We start from the raw sequence: 19,739 nt of genomic DNA on the forward strand, positions 1-19,739 counted from the left end.
TTTGTCTTCCAGATCCTGAACGCCAGTTCATTGTTGAGGTAGATGCCTCAGAGGTCGGGTAGGCGCGGGTTCTATCCCAACGGTTCCCTGGAGATGAGAAGGTGCACCCATGTGCGTTTTTCTCTCACCGTCTGAGCCCTGCAGAGCGAAACTATGACATAGGTAACAGGAGCTGCTGGCAGTCAGGTTGGTCCTGGGGAGTGGCGCCAGTGGCTGGAGGAGCTGCGCAGCCCTTCTTGGTTTGGACGGATCATAAGAACCTCCAATATATCCGTTCTCGGCCAAGAGGTTAAATGCTCGCCAGGCTCGCTGGGCACTTTTCTTTGGGCGCAGCGAACTTCTCCCTCTCGTGACGGCCGGGGTCTAAGAACACTAAGCCTGATGCCCTCTCTCGCCTGTTTGAGGTTCCTGGGAGGATTCGGATCCCGATACCATTCTCCCCAGGGGATGGTTGTGGGCTCCCTCTCCTGGGACATCGAACGCGGGTGAGAGAGGCCGGACGGGAGGAGAGGTGCCAGAGGGGTGCCCGGAGGGTCGGTTATTTGTGCCGGCTGCGCTGGCGCCCTAAGGCTTCTCCAGTGGGGTCATGAGTCCAGGATAGCCTGTCACCCAGGTGTTCGGAGATCGCTGGCTACCATCCGTCAGCGATTTTGGTGGCCAACCATGGCTTCCGATGTCAGGCAGTTTGTGTTGGCTTGCTCGGTGTGTGCTCAGAATAAGACTTGAACCAGTCCCCTGTTGGTCTGTTGCAGCCCCTGCCCATTCCCCTCTCGTCCTTGGTCACACCTGGCCCTTGACTTTGTCTCTGGTCTTCCTCTTCGAGAGGCAACACGTGATTCTGACAGTGGTGGATCGCTTCTCCAAAGCGCCCATTTTATCCCTTTGCCCAAACTCCCTTCCGCCAAGGAGACCGCTCAGGTGGTGGTGGACCACATTTCTCGGATTCATGGCCTTCCGGTAGATGTGGTCTCCGACAGAGGACCACAATTTGTCTCCCGGTTTTGGAAAGAGTTCTGTAGACAGATCGGGGCCTCTACGAGTCTGTCTTCAGTTTTCACCCCAGACCAATGGGCAGTCCGAGCGAGCCAACCAGGATCTCGAGAGCTCTCCGCTGCATGGCATCACACAGTCCGAGCTCCTGAGTCAGCAGCTACACCGTGGGTGAATATCCCACAACCCCCTTCCTGTAGCATCCACAGGTATGTCTCCCTTTCTTTGTTCAATGGGTTATCAACCACCCCTTTTTCCCTACTCAGGAACCCGAGGCTGCGGTCCCGTCTGCCTTGGCCTTCAGCCCGCCGGGTGTCGTCGCACCTGGAAGAAGGCTAAGGAGGTCTTGGCCGGACTTCCAGACGGACCAAAGCAGCGGCTGATCGTCAGCAGGACTCCTGCCCCTCAGTATGTGTGCGGTCAGAAGGTATGGCTTTCCACCAAGGATCTGCCTCTCCGGTGCCTTCTTCGCGCAAGCTGGCGCCCAGGTTCATTGGTCCATATCCCATCACCAAGGTTCTGAGTCCAGTGGCGGTGCGGCTCAAGCTCCCCTACACGCTTGGTCGGGTCCACCCTGTCTTCCATGTGTCCAGGGTTAAGCCTGTGTTTCTGTTCCCCCTTAACCCTGGGTGAGGTCTACCCGACTCCCTCTCCCCGTGTATAGTGGATGGTACTCCAGTGTACACTGTGAGAAAGCTCCTGGATGTCAGACGCCGTGGTCGTCGGGTTTCCAGTTTCTGGTGGACTGGGAGGGTTACGGACGGAGGAGAGGTGTTGGATACCGGCTCGGGACATTCTGGATCAGACACTGGTTGAGGACTTCACTACCGCGACGCAGGTGGGCTTTCTGGGGGCGCCAGGTGGCGCTCCTGGGAGGGGGGGTATTGCTGTCATGACTTCAGTCTGATCAGTTTGTTTTTGTTTTTCTGTCAAACATTCTGCCATGTGCTTGTGTGTTCCCGCCCCATTGTTATCTCATTAATCACTCTAGCTGCCTTCTCACCTGTGGCTCGTTAGCTCCTTAATTGCTCCCCCTACTTAAGCTCCCTTTGTTTGCAGTCTTGTGTCTGATCGTTGTGGTGTGAGGACGCTACCAGTGTCTCCAGTCCAGTCCAGTCTTGTCCTGTCCAGTCTGTCTAGGCTCCAAGTTCAGCTGGTTTTTTTAGTTTTTTCCTCTTCGTTCGCTCTGCCTTTTTGTTGTTTTTTTTCCAGACCTCCAACCCCAAAGCCGGGCCTGGTTCCTCGGTGCAGTGTTTGGCAGTTCGCTCACCTGATCCGCTGGATCTGATGTTGGACTCGAGCAGCAGGACTGTAGAGAGAGACTCTATCAAGTTTCCCGTTTTTTGCTCCCAGCCTAAGAGGAGTGACTGGAGGCTGTTTTGAGTTTTTTTTCGGATGTTTTCTGTTCCTCCGCTCCGGTCAAGTTTTTGTTCCATGTCTACTAATAAACTAAGTTGAACCTGCAATTGAATCATGAAATTCGCTCCTGACACTTACATTCCCTGAGTGTCTGAAATATTAAAGACTGTGTGAAGAACTCCTCATTCTGTGCTCCTTTGTGAATTGGAACACTCCTCTTAAACACCTCCAAGTAATTATTTTCATGAATAATAATACATATTTATTGCTAACTTATTAGCTAATAAGCTAACTTTATAACTTATAATAAACAGATTGTGTGACATTTCATAATTTTGAGAACAACATGAGTCATATCTGAAAAATAATGACTCAATGATCTACTTCTTTTAAAGTTTGCATCCTCAAATATATTTAATATTTATTTGGTGTAATATTTATATGTTTACCTATTCTAAACCAGAATATTTTATTTATATAAAATTCTGAGGGCCAATACAGAAAGAAACTCAGGTGTTTCATATCCTCAAGACTGCCACGGAAAAACATCTCATCTGAACTTCAACACAAATGTCCTGAGGGCTGGATTTTATTTTTCAAACAGTTTTTCATAGCCCTTTGAATGGTATTGGTGTTTTTATAAAATACATCATAAAAAATTCATTTTAAATATAAAAAGTGCTCACCAGTTGGAGGTTTGTTGTGGTCTCAAAACAAGTACTGGATTCTGTAGCCAGAGCTGCTGAAACATTAAGAGTTTACTATTTAACATTGTTTGTAGAGAAGAAATCATCAGTATTGTTGTGTCATCTTTAGTTTTTTACCATGTTACAAAATAATTACAAATATTAATAATCATAAATAAGATTAACTTACTTAATGTAATCCTTTGTTGTTTGTGGTGACTGAATTTTCACAGGATAAAAATCTATAGAGGAAAACATCTCCATTAAAAACATTGTGCAAACTGGAAATGTAATTCAAAACATTTATAACATTACAAACCTGTTATGCCGAACTTTTCTACTATATGATAGTTTGGATGATGTGTTTTTTGAAGAATAACTGCAGCTCACTACTTTATTCTCGACTGACTTCAGATTATTTGAAAATTCATAAAGACTGTAAAAAGACACTGTGTTTTTCCAGACAGTACATGAGACTGTATCTTTTTAAATAGTTGATATTCATCTCCAAGAGACAGAAAACAAATATAACCACCGTTATCTGATCCTGGTATTTCACAGAGAACTCTAAATTCACCATTTTCAGAATCAGAGACAACTTTAATGTTTCAATCATCTTGGCACAGTCATGTGATAGTAGAGCATTAGATAGATGATCATGCTTAATAGAAGAGTTAATCTGCAAACACAGTCATGTGATAGTAGAGCATTAGATTAAGTGATTATGTTTAATAGAAGAGTTAATGATACTCAAGGCTTAATAATAAGATTTTACTGTAATACTTTACAGTGCAAAAAGAACACCTTACTCTGATTCAAATGTTTCTCGTTCATCATGTCTCAGTGCTGTGCTTGAGTCTTTCTGAACTGAAGAGATAACAAAACATCAAAAATAAGTTGTAAATATAGGCTGCTGAACACAAGGACAATTCATTTTTCAGAAATAAACCTGTACAATATGACATTATAATTATTTTTTAAAAGAAGACTGAACTAATGTGAACAAAGTAACTTCTTTTGACCGTAAAGAGAAGTGGTTTTCAACCAGGACCCTGCAAACTTCCAAAAGGCCAAAAGATTGCTTAAAATGGTTTAAAATAACAATAATAATCGTAATTATAGTAATAATAATAATAATAATAATAACTAAATTCATGTGGAACAAAATACAACCTTTGAATTTTATCACAAAATTTAATTATTTCTGTTAAACTTGTTAAAAGCAAACAATATCATGTATAAAACTTAAAATACTACAAAGAAAATAGCCATTAATAGGGCTCTGGAATATAGTGTTAGTAAAATGGATGGCCTTCAAGTCAATGGTTAAGAAACCACTGGTTGATAAAACAAGGCAGAGGTTCAGCGGAAACTAAAAACTCTCTGGTGAAGTCCACATAAAAATTGGATGTTATATGAGTTATTTCTGAAGACATGCATCTAATTCAACTTAGAAGTTTACAACAACACACACACAAAGTAATCCACATAAAAATTGCTAGATGTTTTGTATTTGTTATTTGGGCTTTAAATATTGACTGATCTTGTAAATGTTAGTAGTACCTAAAATAAGCACTTCTGACAAATAGTGGTACAAATATGTTTACTATTTTAAGGCAGATATGAATTTTGAATACAAATAGAAATAGTTACTTGCCTCGAGGTTGAACCTCCAGAAAGAGTGTAAAGATGAGGGAAAGGAGCAGCACCATGTCACCCTGTCACTGAAAGAGTGATGAACTGACGTACACACACACACACACACACACACACACACACACACACACACACACACACACACACACACACACACACACACACACACACAGCACATCACTATACATGAGGAAGTAGGAAGCAATGAAAATAATCCTATAAACAAAATGGCATGATAAATATCTGAAACTTTAACCATAATAATATAATTAAATAACATTTCACTTGTAAAGAGAAACTGAAAATAATTTTAATATTTAGTCTTATTTTCTCAAAAAAGTTTTTTGTTATAGTTATTTGTCTGAAGTGTTGAGATCTTTTAAAACCAAGGACACAACTGTAGTAGAACTAAAGCTGATATGCTTATAAATAAATATAGCTTGCTATTGTTTGAACCCCGAATGCCCAAAGCCCTGCACGAGCACAAGCTGCGGAACTGTCACAACCACCATCCAGAAGAGACGCGCCGGAGGGTACCTTACGACCAATGAGCGAGACGAGCCCATGCCCACCGAAGACCCAGCATTCCCCGAAAGAACCTGGCTGGCAGGCTGTATTGTGCACTAGGAGACCCCAGCGGACACACCAGAGGTGGAGGTGAATGGAAAACCCTTCCACACGTACCTGCCGATCACCTGTGTGCACAGGGCCACCCGACAAGAACACCCGGAGGGTGAAGATTGCAGCTGTGGCTGGGACCTGCCTGTTCCAGTACTACTCGGGAGGGACTGGCTAGGATTCAATAAGCTCCTTTCTGCCACAACACAGCCTGCCAGCCCGCAAGGGAACCACTGACGACGGAGGCCAGCCAGAGGACCCTGACAGGGGAGACATGGTGAGTCCCCCTTCCAAAATACTAAGTATTCATTCACTCGTTCGCCAAGGAGCAGAAGAAAGACGACCGGCTGAAGCATTGTTGGCCCCAGGTGCATGTTATTGACGGCAAGGAGGTGCAAAAAGGTATAGCAAAAATCACTTGTTATGGTGTCTCTTGAAAGAGCACCTGAAAGAGCACTAGTGATCATGGCAAGGTCTGTCTTAGTGTAAACAGCATTTCTATCTCTAGGTTATGAATAATTATTAAGCTTTTTTTTTATTAATACCAACATATGGATAAATAAGTAAACAGTGTTTGACCTATCGTGAAATATTATCTATATATCTGTAATATATTATGTAGTTATAATTCCTGTTATTAATATTATATTAACTCTATAGAGTAACTTTACAACTTGTTAATGTATAATAAACAAAGCAGAATCTCAAATTGTATCAAAAATTAAGCAAATAATTAAACATGCAATATCAAGTACAAACTAGCCAATAGGGCTTTTGAATATCGAGTTGGACAATAGGTGGCCTTCAAGTCAAAGATTGAGAACCACAGGTTGATAAGAACAAGAAAAGTTGAGCCAGCTTATAATTTGAAGGCAACCAGCTTTAGCAGATGTTTGCATTTTTTAGTTAGTTTAGTTTTTTTAATTTTGTTATACAAATTTCTGACAAATAATTTTACAATAAGACAAAAATGTGTTTACTATTCTAAAGCAGATATGAGAAAGTTTTATTTAACCTCCAGAAAGACACACACACACACACACACACAAACACACACACACACACACACACACACTAGTGGTCCTTTTAGTTATGAATGTCTTACCTTGATGCTGATTGGCTAAGCAAGTTTTTAGCAAATTATATTTTTAAAATTCATCATATTTAAACCTCCCCAGATTCTTTGCTATAAGCTAGAATGCCCCTATGTTTGTTTGTATTGCTTTTTGTTTATTTGTTTTTGCTAATTTTCATTAAGCTGTTGTTAAGCTGTTGACTGAATTTTCACAGGAAAAAAAAGAAATGGATTAAAAAACAGTTAATATAAAAAGTGAATATTACTAACATTACAAAGCTGTTAGGTTGAACTTGTCACTGAACGATTGTTTAAATGATGCAGTTTTTTGAGAATCCGGTTCTTATTCTGGCTGTACATTTACTATTTTATAAATATCGGTAGTAACTTAAATCAGCAGTTGTGAAAGTTAAAGATAAAATGTTCATACTGTCCTAAAGCAGAGGAGAGCAGACACTTGATACGAGATACAATTTTATTTCACATTTTCAAATGCCATTATACCCTGAGGTCCAGAAGATGTGGAAGAGTATAAAGATGAAGGGAACGAGCAGCACCATGTCAGTGACAGATAAAAAAGAGCTATGAACTGATGTACACACACACACATCCCACATCAAAACACACATGAGGAATGAAATTGAACATAAAATTAAACATATGACACAGAAATATAATGACCAGCAAATGGTGCTAAAAGGAAGTTAGAATATAATTTTCAAGTCAATTTATAAAGGACACCATTATGGTTGAGCATAGATGGAGCTGCAAAAACAATACAACTCTTATTTAATAACTATTTAAACCTAGATTTAAGTCTGTTTTAGTCATTTAAAAAAACTTTAAACTATTTAAAATAAATAATAATAATAAATATAAAATAAAACAAAATTATTTCTTATAGTACATCCATTTAAAATAATGTTTTTGAATGAAGTCTCTCTTGCTCACTAGGTTTGCATTTATTTGTTAACAAATACAACATTGTGAAATATTATTCCAATTTAAAATCTTAATATACTTTATTCCTGTGATGGCAAAGCTGAATTTTTTAATCCTGTCTGTTTGCAGTGAGATAAAATGAGGTGCTTTAAATAATGAACATCGGGTAATAATATTCACACACAAAGCAACGGGATAAAATATGATCATCAATACAAGGGCCATCCACAATAACACAGTATAACAATTGTAAGGTGATTATTATTGCTTAAAGGTTTGCATATTAATGCTGTGACCCTACTGTATGTGTAAAACTAGTAATCCAAAACCAGACAGATCTTCATGACACACTTTTTTTAAAGGTTAAGATAATGACATTACGTAGCAGAAGTTACAATAACATTTACAATAAAAGGCATTCGCTATATAAAGGATTAAATCTAGTTTAAAGTTCTGATTGATTATCTCTGACCTGCAATAAAACAGTAGCAGGCAGAGTTTGATTCTTTCAGCGGAGCTTCAGCTGACTGTAAACACTCCTGCTGTCGCTGATACCTAGTGGTTGTGAAGGGGGTTGTGTGAAGTTCAGGGTTGAATAAATCACTACATCTTCTTCTGCAGGCTGAATAACAAAGAGTGATCTATTAAACAGCGGGAAATATTAAAACGATCCGATAAGCTGCGCTAAGAAATGTGATAAAACTTACTGTGTCTGAACTGGCCGTTGGTAAAGAACGTTCTGTAATGCAGACCGATATGTCAGCAAACCTTGAACTTCTTATGTTTAGAGTAAGAAATGGGTTAAATGTGTGTATTAAAAACGTACCATGTTTTTTTTGCTGTTGAATTCAATCCAAATCCTAGTAGATTTCACAAATACAATTTGTGCATGTTTTAAATCTTTAATTTTAAAGAGCATTTCACCCCTAAACTCAAATGAGCTGAAAATGTAATCACATTTAGCCCGTTCAAGCTGTAACTTGTTTCTGCAGAAATCCTTCTTCACAAATAGATCCTCTGTACTGAACGACAATGAGAATCCAAACAGCTGATAAAAACAATACTCTGTATGTAATCAGATACATCCTTACCTCTCTGCCTTTGACTTTCCTGCAATGAAAGAAACATCGAACTGTCAAGCTGAACATATATGTTTAATTAGATTCTTAAAACTATAAACCATGCAGAAGACATATCAGTTTCTTTACACGTACGTGTACATCCGTACAAACAGATGCTCACAAGTACAGTCAGTAAAATTCCTGCACCGCTTGCGACCGCAGCAATGGAGAAAAACATTTCTGTGTGAGACAGAGATATCAAAGATTAACAAGAAATGCATGGTTTCATTAAAGTGTATATTTAATATTCAGTGCCATCTGGTATCCAATGCACTGAATAACTGCATCCTCTGAGCAAACTTACTTGTATTCGAGTACTTTTTGAAGTCAGTGCCTTCAGTAAGGAAAAAAGTGCCTTCAGTAAAGAAAAATCTGCCAATCAGCATATATTCATTATATTTGGCATGTTTATTAATCTTGTTGTGGATGAACACATTCACACCTGATTAACAGATGAATTGATTAACTTATTAAGCTTCGATGTGAATTGAGAATTTTAAGACCGCATGTAGAAAATGTACATTTATAGTATTTACCTGATGCATGTTCTGTAGCATCAGTGAGCGTAGTCGATTCAAAGGGTGCTGGGGATTTGAAATAAATCAATCAAATGTTTTTTTGGCCACAGCAATGGTATAAATCAGAGGAGATAACCTGAGCACTCGCCATTTGCATAATCTGTTAAACTATGACTGTTGACATATCTTTAGTGACAAAATCAAATAAAGCCAAATGATCAAAATTCTATAATCATGAGAAGGAATGAAGCACTTACTGGTTATTGAATCTGTTACGATTTCAGCACTGGATGTTACAGCCAAACCTACTGAACTCACAGAACAAGAGTTGTACATACACAGAAGTGTTAAACCTATTATTAATGGGCAAGTAACTGTTAAACTGATGATTATAAAACAGATGCATTAATATGACCTACAGTATAGGTACAAAATGAAATAGAACTATGTTGGTTGAGAGGATATAGGCTTATTTAGTAATAACAATCAATCAAGGCGACTCACGTGCTGTGTTCGATGTTGGCTCAGTGGATGAATTTCCTGAAATTAATGTTTACATGATTGTAAAACTGCAATGATCAGATTAGAGTGCTAAATACTGCTTATAGATAGCCTGGGATTACACAAGATTTATATTTTAAAGAAAGCATCCTTGGTAACCTTGGTTCCCTGAAAGAAGTGAACGAGACACTGTGTCATACACAGATACAGGCAGGGATAACAGAAAGAACGCTCAGTAAGGCAGGGTCAACTGGCAATACTTTGCGGTGAACACCTGGAGGGCCTCTGCTTATAAAGCCCTCAAACAGGAAGTGGGCGCAGAGGAAGCCAAAGGGGGTTGAAGCATAACAATAATAATCTGCAGGATTTGATGTGATATGAGTTGATCGATTAAATCACCATCGGTAGAGCCATTTATGATAATGCATGGATGAAAAACATTTCTGATGAAAAACGTGGACGGCATCAAAGAGGCAAAAAGTTACGGACTGCAGCTTTAAATGATTATTTAGCTACTGGTCTATTGTAGTTTTGAGTCTATCTATATAAAAGCTTGCATAATTATACTTCAGCAGATATACAAATTTAGATTTTTTCTTCTGTCTTGACGATTCTTTAAGGGTGACATCAGTGAAATCCTATTAGCTGTTTCAAAAGGAGATGCGACGACCTCCCCTGTGCCCCGCACCAAATTATCATTTTAATTGGAAATGCATCAGTGCAAGAAAATAAAACTCACTTCAAGCAAATGAAATGCTTCCTATTATTTTACTTGACAAGAATATTACTTAATCCCAATCTGGGATTCCATGATGATTCCAACCTTGAATGGTTTCATTGGGGGTCGTAGTAGTTGGGCTGCCCTCTGTGGTTGGGGGCAAAGATGACGTGGTGGCCAAACCTTACAAGAAACAACGTGTGAAAAGCATTAACCATCTTATCTGTCAATTAAAAACAAGTTAGCGATTGAACACCTTACCTCTGACCCTAACTGAGACTCTGTCGGAATGAGGTGATGTTTCATTTTTTCCTATGCTGTAGTAGCAGGATATGTTAACATGTGAACTCTCCTGATCTCGTGACCATGAGATCAGTTCGGCACCGGTAAGGGAAAGCTTACATGATGTAACCGGTTGTATAAATTGCTCCTGTCCTACAGGGTAAAACATGCACTCAGATATATGTTGGTTCTCCTGACCTTCACAGATCATCTGCACCTTTTCTTCATCAACGGCAAATGTTGGAAATATTGTCAGCTTGGCCTGTGGAAAACCTTTAACAAATATGAGCAACACAAATTTACCTTTGCATTACCTTTCCTTTGTTTAATTAATGAATACGAAAAAGCGTAAAATTGTCTGTGCATGTGATAATATCATTAATTTAACATGCAAGTCTAATAGTTACTTATAGTCGTACCAAATAACCTTTAAAAAACAACTGACTCTTGAATATGAAGATTATTACTAAAAGAAAAAAACTATAGAGAAAAATATTAAAATGTTAAAATAAATACTACATTAATAAATACTACACTTTAAAATGAGTTCTGTTAACATCTGTTAATGCATTAAAATTATTATGTTAATTAATACATCAATTGCAATTATTCACATACAAAATAAAAGTTTGTTTCCATTAAAAATGTATGTGTATTGTGAATATTTATTCTGTATGTATAGTAAATACACACATTATTTATATTTAGAAAATTGTTTACATTTACAATTTTTTATATTTTATATTAGATATAAACATATTTAATATATAAACAAATTTAACCATGCATGTGTTATGAATAAATATAATAAATATACAGCATGATGGGTCGCTTACCTTGTGATTTAATCTCCAGGAAAAGATGAAAGATTATGAAGATGAGCATGGCCATCTCACAATGTCTGCAGGCACTGTGAACAAAGTTAAGATTGGAAATGAAACAACAGACAGCACTCTGAAAGTGTCTGAGAGGGAGTTAGGTATGAGACATACCATAAAAGGGCAAACTATCAGTTCAGCTTTCTGACGGGAATGCTGTGCTGTATATAAAAAAATACGTAACCTACCATGTATCAGTTTTAGAATGAGATCAGAACTGAAAAACTGACCACACAAGTAAAAAAAATAAAAGTAAAAATCAGCTTCCAGAAACGGGTAGGTTCACATGAGTGATGAACACGCTTAAAAGGGATGTTTACAGAAACCCTTGCACTTAATGTATCAGCTTTTGTTAACTGAAACAAGAAGTGCAAATGTCCTTAAGGTTAGATTATGAATCAAGATTAAATGTCACCTGTTACGCAATGCATAATGTCTTGATAGTGCATTGTTCAGAGTGATCAGGCCTATTTGCATAAAGACAATAGGTGGAATAAAATAGTGGACAAGAGGTTTTTATATTTCTAAAACATTCTTCGTTGCAAATGGAAAAAAAGCGTTTTGATCAGGCTTAATTTGCTCAGTTTAAAACCTATATAAGAAAAAAAGTCACGTCTGATGTCAGTAAGGGCATCACCCTTTGTCCTTTTTTGAGGAAAAAAATGTAATCAATAAACTCCAGCAAATATTGGCCGACCACATTGTTTAGCGGATGGAAAATGCATATTTTAGCCATTATAGAATTCTGTCTGTTTAGGTGATATTTACACATCCCTCATTAATTTTATGGACACACTGAAGACCAAACAGTTTGGCACGTTGTGCGAGAGGGTCGCTAATGACGTTTTGCAACTGCTTGTGTCAGAGAGATACCGCAGGAACAATGCAGTGCCGTTAATTTAAAGCATTTACTGATGGTTTTAAGGGGTCAGCGTAACAACAACCCACACCCATCGCTGTGGCCTTCAAGGACTGAAAAGGATCTACTGCCTGGGTTCAGAGAAAAAATCGAGGTCACGTTAATGTCAGATATTAAACGTCTACGGCCTGTTTGAACAGGGGGTTTGGTGATTATATAAATCGGTCAAACAGAGAAAAGGAAATTCTTCTTTGAGCGAAGAGGATCTGCTCTGAAAGGTTGCTAGAGTCGCAAATGCAACAGACGCTGTTTGAAACGAAACCGTTTGCCAGACTTTCTCTCTCTTTTCTAAGCAGTCCCGAGGAGGATCTGAGACATTCGTCACATTAAAATTGTTTTTAATTACTGAATTTGTCTATATACTGCTTTACTGGCATCTAAACTGCCTGTCAAGCCTTCAATCCTGGTCAGAAGAATAAGAGACTTAACATACAGACTACCTTTGACAACACTACTGATTTACTTTGAGACGAAATGTCAGAACAATGCATTTCATTATGCCTGAAATAATCGTGTAAAAATGTGTATAGTTTACTAAATGTTTGTTTTAATTTGGGAATAGTGTTTGTGGTACATGTTTTTTTAAATTATTTAGGGTGTTATGTTGAATCCAATCCACCATCTCATTATTCCACATGACTGATCTTGTTTATATATTATATTTTTATTTGTATCAACACAAATTCAAAATGCTTGACAAAAGTTGTGATACATGTCATGCCATCTTTTGCAGTGGACAAATGCGTAACAAAGAAATATATATCACAAACTTTAAAACACATTTTGGGTAAAAAAAAAAAAGCTACTGGAAAACCCTAAAAACTAAAATGTTTTCACCTTCAGATGTATCAGATGTAGACGAGTTTGCTTTATTGAAATGGATCTGATGAAAAGATACAGGTCTGGTATTTTGGCCAGAAGCGACGGGTTGTGGTTAAAACATCTTAATGATGGATCTGTACACACAGCTTTTCATTTCATAAGATGTGAGTAGATAGACTGGGGTCGTGTGTATATCTCTTGTACATTATTGTGATGTTTGTATCAGCTGTTCGGACTCTCATTCCGACGGCATCCATTCACTGCAGAGGATCTATGCATGCGCCAGACATTAAAATAAATCTCTCCATATCTGACTGATGAAGAAACAAACTCCTCTACATCTTGGATGGTCTGAGGGTGAGTACATTTACAGCAACCTTAAATTTTGGGTGAGCTATTCCTTTAAATAATTTGCATATCAGACTGATAAACAAACATCTGTACTTTCTCTAATCACATTTACTAGTTCTGCCTTTATTTTATTTTGTAAATCACACTAGTTATCTGGCACATCACATTTGCTTAAACAAAGAGGCATCGATATATTTCTGAGCTTTTATATCAGTGAAAATGTAAGATTTGGTTTTAAGGAAATACTTTTCAGAACAAAGATTACAGAATATTATCACTTTTTGGCACAACCTTCAATCTACTACTTTTTACATGCAATCCAATAGTTTAATAGGACACAGTGTTCAGGCACATGTTCAGTAAACAGACTGCTCCAAAACATTATTATCAACTGGAGAAGAGTATAGTGACAAGCAATTTATTTAATAATAAAGCATTTTTCAATTGTAACTAGATCGTTCTAGTGTTCTAGTCTATTATGAGGTAAGTGGAGTGGATTTTTCCCCCTTTTTACAAATCCAGCTAGAAACTAGAAATCTCAGCTCATGATGTTTCCCACGGATCCGGTATCTATGCTATGAAACATATAACAAATCCAGTGTAAAAATAAAAATAGTAGATTTATGAATTATAGAATTATATTCTATAATTTTTAAACCAAAAAAAAACTGTATCAGTGAAAAACCCTCCACTGCCTAGCAACTCTTGCTCCTTTTTCATTGTAAAAACAGTAAAGGAACACTAATATACCACTTCCTCAAATCCTGTCCTCATCATCTCCATTATGAGTCTGTAAGCATCTACTGCAGATCTACACAGCCACCGTGGTGGTGGAAGACACAGGAGTCGCTGCTCCTTCCGGAGTAACCTTGGCCAGTCGGTGGTCCTTGTTTTGCGAGCAGCTCCGTCCGCAGAGCTGGCAGGAAGCACAGCAGGAGTTACAGCAGGGCAAGAATCGAAACACACTCACGCGCCACAAGAACCAGCCGGGGGCCCAACAGCACCAGCACATGAGAACCCCTCCTGCAGTCACACCCAGGACCACATACAGCGCCAGCAGAGAAATGGAAGACTGGGAATCTGGAGAAGAAAGGATTTGCCCAGGGAACTATGATGAACAGTTACTAGTGAGATTTAAATATATTTAGCACAAATGTTCTTAAATCTGCAAAGATGCCATTCGTGGAATCAATTAATAAACAGACCAAAATATGGTAAGGAGGTGTCTTTTAAAATAAAACAAAAAGCCACAAAAGTGTGCATGATAGTATATTTAGCGTGATTATGTTAGCAGCAATAGCAATTATTAAAGACATTTTGCTCATTAATTATAATAAATGATAATTAGATTATAATAAAGTTATATTAATAATAGTTATCAGAATAAATAAATGTTCCATCAAAACAATATAGTTTATTATTAATATGTATAATACACATGTACAATATTATTATGTATTATATGTATAAAATACAGTTGCACTATATTAATTACACATTAAATGTATCATATTGTTTATCTATCCATACTCCTAACAGCTTTAAGTTTATAGCAATTATTTTTTTATATTTATATTTTTTATATTTTTATATTTATTTTTTCTTAGCTTTCATTTCAGTAATTCTGTATTTTTCATTCAATATTTATATTTTGATTTAACTAAATTTCAAAACAGAAACAAGTCTAAATAGTTTTAGAGGATATATAACTATTTGTTCTTCATTATCAAATTTTATACAGTAAAATATCACATGAAGGTTCCTAAAGCTTTCTTTGTGAAATCTGTGTCTTCAAGCAGTGTGCCATTGTTCAGACATTTTTTTTTAAAGCAATTTAGATTGTATGTGGAGGTAAATGACAGCTATTATTTCAAATGCGCAAGAGTAGTTTTTACTTAGACTAGTGCTCTTGAGAAGTTACAACAAGCAGCTGATTTACAGCTCACTGTTTGCAATGAACATTTATGTGCTCCTCAATTAGCTTTGTGTCCTTAGCCTTTCAGAGTTCACCATTATACAGCAATAAAACTAAATTTATGGACACTCAAAAAGAGCTGCCGTTCTGAGGAGTAGTCATTATATTTAGGTTTTGTACACTGAACCATATTCTTACACTCTAGGTTTTTCATCTTCCCATCTAAATTCAAGTTAAACTCTAAATATACACTGTTACACAAGGTAATGGATATTGTTCGGCCACTTTAGTGACTTCAAACCCACAACCATGTAAAACTGATTTACAGGATGCTTAAACAGAAACAAGTTTTGTTAGTTTGGACTTCTACAGTTAACCATAGAGAATTTTGGGAAGCCTGTAAAACGTTTTTTTACAAGACCAAGAAAGTAACTACTGACTTATTTTAAAGCAACTGATTATTCAGAAATGAAAACGCTGTCATTTGTGCACCATAAAAAAATTATGTAGTGGAAGGCAACAGGAGATGTTTACTACAATGTTTAAATGCACTTTTTACTATAGTGCCAAAACGTTCTAAATATATTTAAAAGGTTATTCTAATTACGATTTACCAAAAGGTTCTTTGGGGAGCCCAAAATGTTTCTCAGCCAATGATACGTGAGGGTAAGGAAATGATGACATTTTCATGTTTGTATCAGTTAAAATTTTGTTTTAATGCAAATTTAACATGCATTAATATAAAAATAAAACATATTCTACATTCAGCTATAAAGCTATGGAGCTATTAGTGTGGATAGGATAGGATGTGCTTTACAAACCAGTCACCACATTAATAAGCACTCCTAAAAAATTTAGATTCCAAAAAGAGAAGTTTTCACAGCGATGCCATTTTGGGTTCACCACTGTTCTAAAAAGAACCTTTAAAATGATCTAAGTCTGAGGTTGATAATCTAAAGAACCTTTTTCCCCACAAGGAGAAAGCTTCAATGGATGATTGAAGTTTCTTCATGGAACCATAGATGCCAGTAAAGAATGTTTCTTTTTAAGTGTTGTATTTTTGCTAACTTTGTTGGATTTAGGAACTATTTACCAGTCACAGAGTTTGGATCAGGAATGCCATTTGGAGTGGCACAGTTCTTTAACGTGGACACTGTCCGTGTGGGAACATTCAGCATCTGTCCTGGTTGGGTAACATGATGCTGTGGGGGCTTAGGTGTAGATAGAGGACCTGAAACACACAAAAACAAGAGTAAGAGCTATTAAGAACCAATCCCAGATGGGAAGACCTTCTCAAGATAAACTCTTTACTGACCATTGCAACCAGGGTAATCGATTAAGTCGCTGCCATCGCCACAGTTGTCAATGCCTTTATCATCCTCACAAACCAGACTCATGGGAATACACTTCCCATTGCGACAGTTGAAGTAAGGTTCTCCGCTGCATTCTGATTGGTTAAAACCTGATGAGACAAACAATATAAGAAGACTGTTGATATATAATCATGTGTAAACTGCAGGAAAAGGAGAAGTGGTTGTAAAAACATTCTAACCCAGCCTGAATGAAGTGAAGTCTCCAACAAAGTCCACCCTTGGCTGAGTTCCTCGGGTCACAAGGCGTAGAGTTAGAAAGTTGCCCGTGGACAACACTGGTCGGGGAGGGCTCTTTCCACAGAGTGGCTGGCCAATAGGGGGTGCAGACTTATCCCTCCCATCATAGAACTGGATGTAAGAGCCAGCATGGCAGGGGTCTTCAGGCCCCTCGCCAGTGGTTGGCTCCAAGCTCAGATCAGGCCGTGTTGGGCCAGATGAGGAGGAGCCCCTGGGTGATTCTGGGAAGAGGGGTGCGGGGCTGTTTGGGGACACTCTTAGCAGGCTGTAGACTAGAAAGAAGCGGAAGTAGAACTGCACCTTGTCCCGGGGGGTGGCGGACTGCATGGTGAGGTGGCAGTCTGTCCCAATAGAGACAAAGTAGTACTTCCGGGACTCCTGGTGGGACTTTACGATCATGCCGTCCCCCTGTATTGTCTGTCCACAGAAGTCCACGACATTCACTGTTGGGATAATTGAGACGGCCATAAGATTCTAATTTTTTTTTCCTGGATGAACTATTCCTCTAATGGTCATGTGTTGGAATAGATGACACGGTGGTGAAAGAAAAACTAAACAAATCCAGTTCTAACCTAGAAGGACCACAAGCATGAGCTGGCTTTGGATACCCCCAACCCCCCACCCCTCCATCTGGGGTACGACCCAAATAATAGGAAGATTTACAACCTCTCCTTGGTTTATTAGCTTTGTTACCAAGGGCAACCGGTAGATCCGTGATGTCTCACTGCCAGGAATGTCCAGACAAACCTTCTATTGGTGGAGAAGGACCAATACCTCAAAATATTCTGTAACCATGTGTTCTCAACTGAGTTTCCACAAAAATGAGCAGCAGCAGAATAGTAAGTTCCCTATAAATGCTTTAATTGGCCAGACCAAAGTGCTCTGAACTCCAATCACACTCGGTTCCCACTGTAATACCAAACTCTAGAGAAACAGCAGAGAGCATGCCAACTCAGTGGGTAATGACACAGATGCCAGGGGCTTTTCACAGCACCAGATGAGAAGGTTTTTTAATGTCAGATGAAATTAATCATCCTTTGCCTGATGTAGTGTCTTATAATGAAAAGCAATAAATGATTTTTCAAATCAAGAGATAACTATATATGTCTATAGGTGCAGCTTGGTTTAAGTTCACTACAAACATTAATGTATGTATTTGTAAATAAATACAATAAAAAATTTTAGATTTTGCTATAAATTAGTGTGTGTGTGTGTGTGTGTATATATATATATATATATATATATATATATATATATATATATATATATATATACACACACATAAACACATACACGTTTTGTAAGTAAAATTAAGTTATTAAAAACTAAAACTTGCACTGTTATTATAGCCGGTGTGTTCGGATGTTTTGTTTGTTTGTTTTTTTGTTTTTAATATCAGGCATTAAAACATATTTCTTATGCCTTCAGGAAGATTAAATGTGATTTTGAATTTACTTTCAGTTAACTTCATTAGGCTACAGTTGTGGTAAGACAAATTACGCGGGACAAGCCAAATGTGAAAGCCATCGCATTTCCAACCAGCTCGAATGCCAATGCACACAGATGAGAAAACGGGAAGAAACCTGACTGCAACAAGTGTCGGAGTCAACGAGGTAATAACAGGATAAATCTTCAGAACTGAACACCCATCACCCTACCTGTCTCAATGCAGTGACTCTGGCGTGTCATTAAGCTGAACAGAACAAACCATCCTGACAGGTGCTGAATGCATCGCGCTCTGGCCATCTCGCGTGTCCAAGCAAAGCACTTGCTGCTCCGATGTTAAATGCAATTGTTCTGTCGCATTTGTACCGCGAGAAGTCTGCTCTTGCGAAAACCAAACATTCCCTTAATTTATAAAGACGGCATACAGTCCGTGAAACGCTCCTTAAGTAGTGCTTTTGACGCTTTTGTCGCGGGAATATTTGTCTATGGCTTCTCAGATGCGTGGAGCTTAATCCTTGTTCATCATCCTGGCTTTTGTGCCTTTGAAGACTCTTTGTCAAATTTATGCGTCTGAACTATTTCCATGACAACAGGTCCAGTGTTAGGGATCTAAAGGAGGAGCCGTGCAGGACCCCTCAAAGCTGCCCCAACCCAAGCACCATCTACAGAAGACAGAGCTAAACATCTGTCATGATGATTGCATTCGCCAATGGTGGAACTGGGAGTTTTATTATTATATGTGTGCTGTTATATTAAGCATATACCAAGGTTTGGGCATAAATATTGGGTATAATATATAATATATATATATATATATATATATATATATATATATATATATATATATATATATATATATATATATATATATATATATCAGGATAAAATCTTGGGGTTTTGTTTCAGACCAACACCTTTTTTAATTGCGTAATAAAACTCAATTTACAGAGATTTGGTTTGGTTTGGTTTGGACACATCTGAAAGAACCTGAAGCAGGTGATTCTTGCATAATATTTCTGTATTCAAGCAGATAGACATGGCCAAACTTCCTCCACAACAGTAGGCCTACTTACAAAAATTCAAAGGGACGCTCAGAAGGTATATCACAGTGTATATTCTCATTTCAAATTCGAAGGTGGAGTTTAAAGTCCAATAAAAAGCTTTTACACCTTTGGGGCCTTTAACAGGCTTCTTATTAAAAGTTTCATTGGGCTTTTCTCTTTTAAGTGTCTGAATGTGTCTCATAATCTACCATGGGAATTCTTTCGGGCACATATCCCACAAATATATGTGATTAAAGTGAACATAACTTATTATTATATTATTTATTAT

At 37.9% G+C, this 19,739-nt stretch overlaps 2 protein-coding genes across 11 annotated transcripts; both read right to left on the reverse strand.

The window, feature by feature from the left end:
• Positions 1–7,322: 7,322 nt before the first annotated feature.
• On the reverse strand, positions 7,323–11,630 carry LOC122353984 (integumentary mucin C.1-like). 10 transcript variants are annotated; one of them, XM_043251934.1, is made up of 13 exons: positions 11,533–11,630; positions 11,303–11,376; positions 10,446–10,739; positions 10,290–10,367; positions 9,470–9,505; positions 9,223–9,270; positions 8,984–9,031; positions 8,752–8,781; positions 8,541–8,627; positions 8,418–8,436; positions 8,153–8,186; positions 8,034–8,065; positions 7,323–7,948 (listed from the first exon to the last, which is right to left on the reverse strand). In XM_043251934.1, exons 2-13 carry the CDS (start codon positions 11,355–11,357, stop codon positions 7,930–7,932), a joined length of 780 nt encoding a protein of 259 aa, XP_043107869.1. In that variant the 5' UTR covers positions 11,358–11,376; positions 11,533–11,630; the 3' UTR covers positions 7,323–7,929. The 10 variants fall into 10 exon arrangements, 8 of the variants coding, with proteins under 8 accessions (XP_043107869.1, XP_043107867.1, XP_043107868.1 ...); XM_043251932.1 differs by having other exon boundaries at positions 8,752–8,802; XM_043251933.1 differs by having other exon boundaries at positions 9,223–9,273.
• Positions 11,631–14,247: 2,617 nt separating this feature from the next.
• Positions 14,248–18,858, reverse strand: ldlrad2 (low density lipoprotein receptor class A domain containing 2). The gene is made up of 5 exons (XM_043252538.1): positions 18,620–18,858; positions 16,904–17,404; positions 16,667–16,813; positions 16,445–16,582; positions 14,248–14,516 (listed from the first exon to the last, which is right to left on the reverse strand). The coding sequence occupies exons 1-5, from the start codon at positions 18,705–18,707 to the stop codon at positions 14,248–14,250; spliced, it is 1,143 nt and encodes a 380-aa protein (XP_043108473.1). The 5' UTR covers positions 18,708–18,858.
• Between the last annotated feature and the right edge of the window lie 881 nt (positions 18,859–19,739).

This window comes from Puntigrus tetrazona, chromosome 11, assembly GCF_018831695.1.
Source record: "Puntigrus tetrazona isolate hp1 chromosome 11, ASM1883169v1, whole genome shotgun sequence".
In the NCBI taxonomy this organism is placed as follows: domain Eukaryota; kingdom Metazoa; phylum Chordata; class Actinopteri; order Cypriniformes; family Cyprinidae; genus Puntigrus; species Puntigrus tetrazona.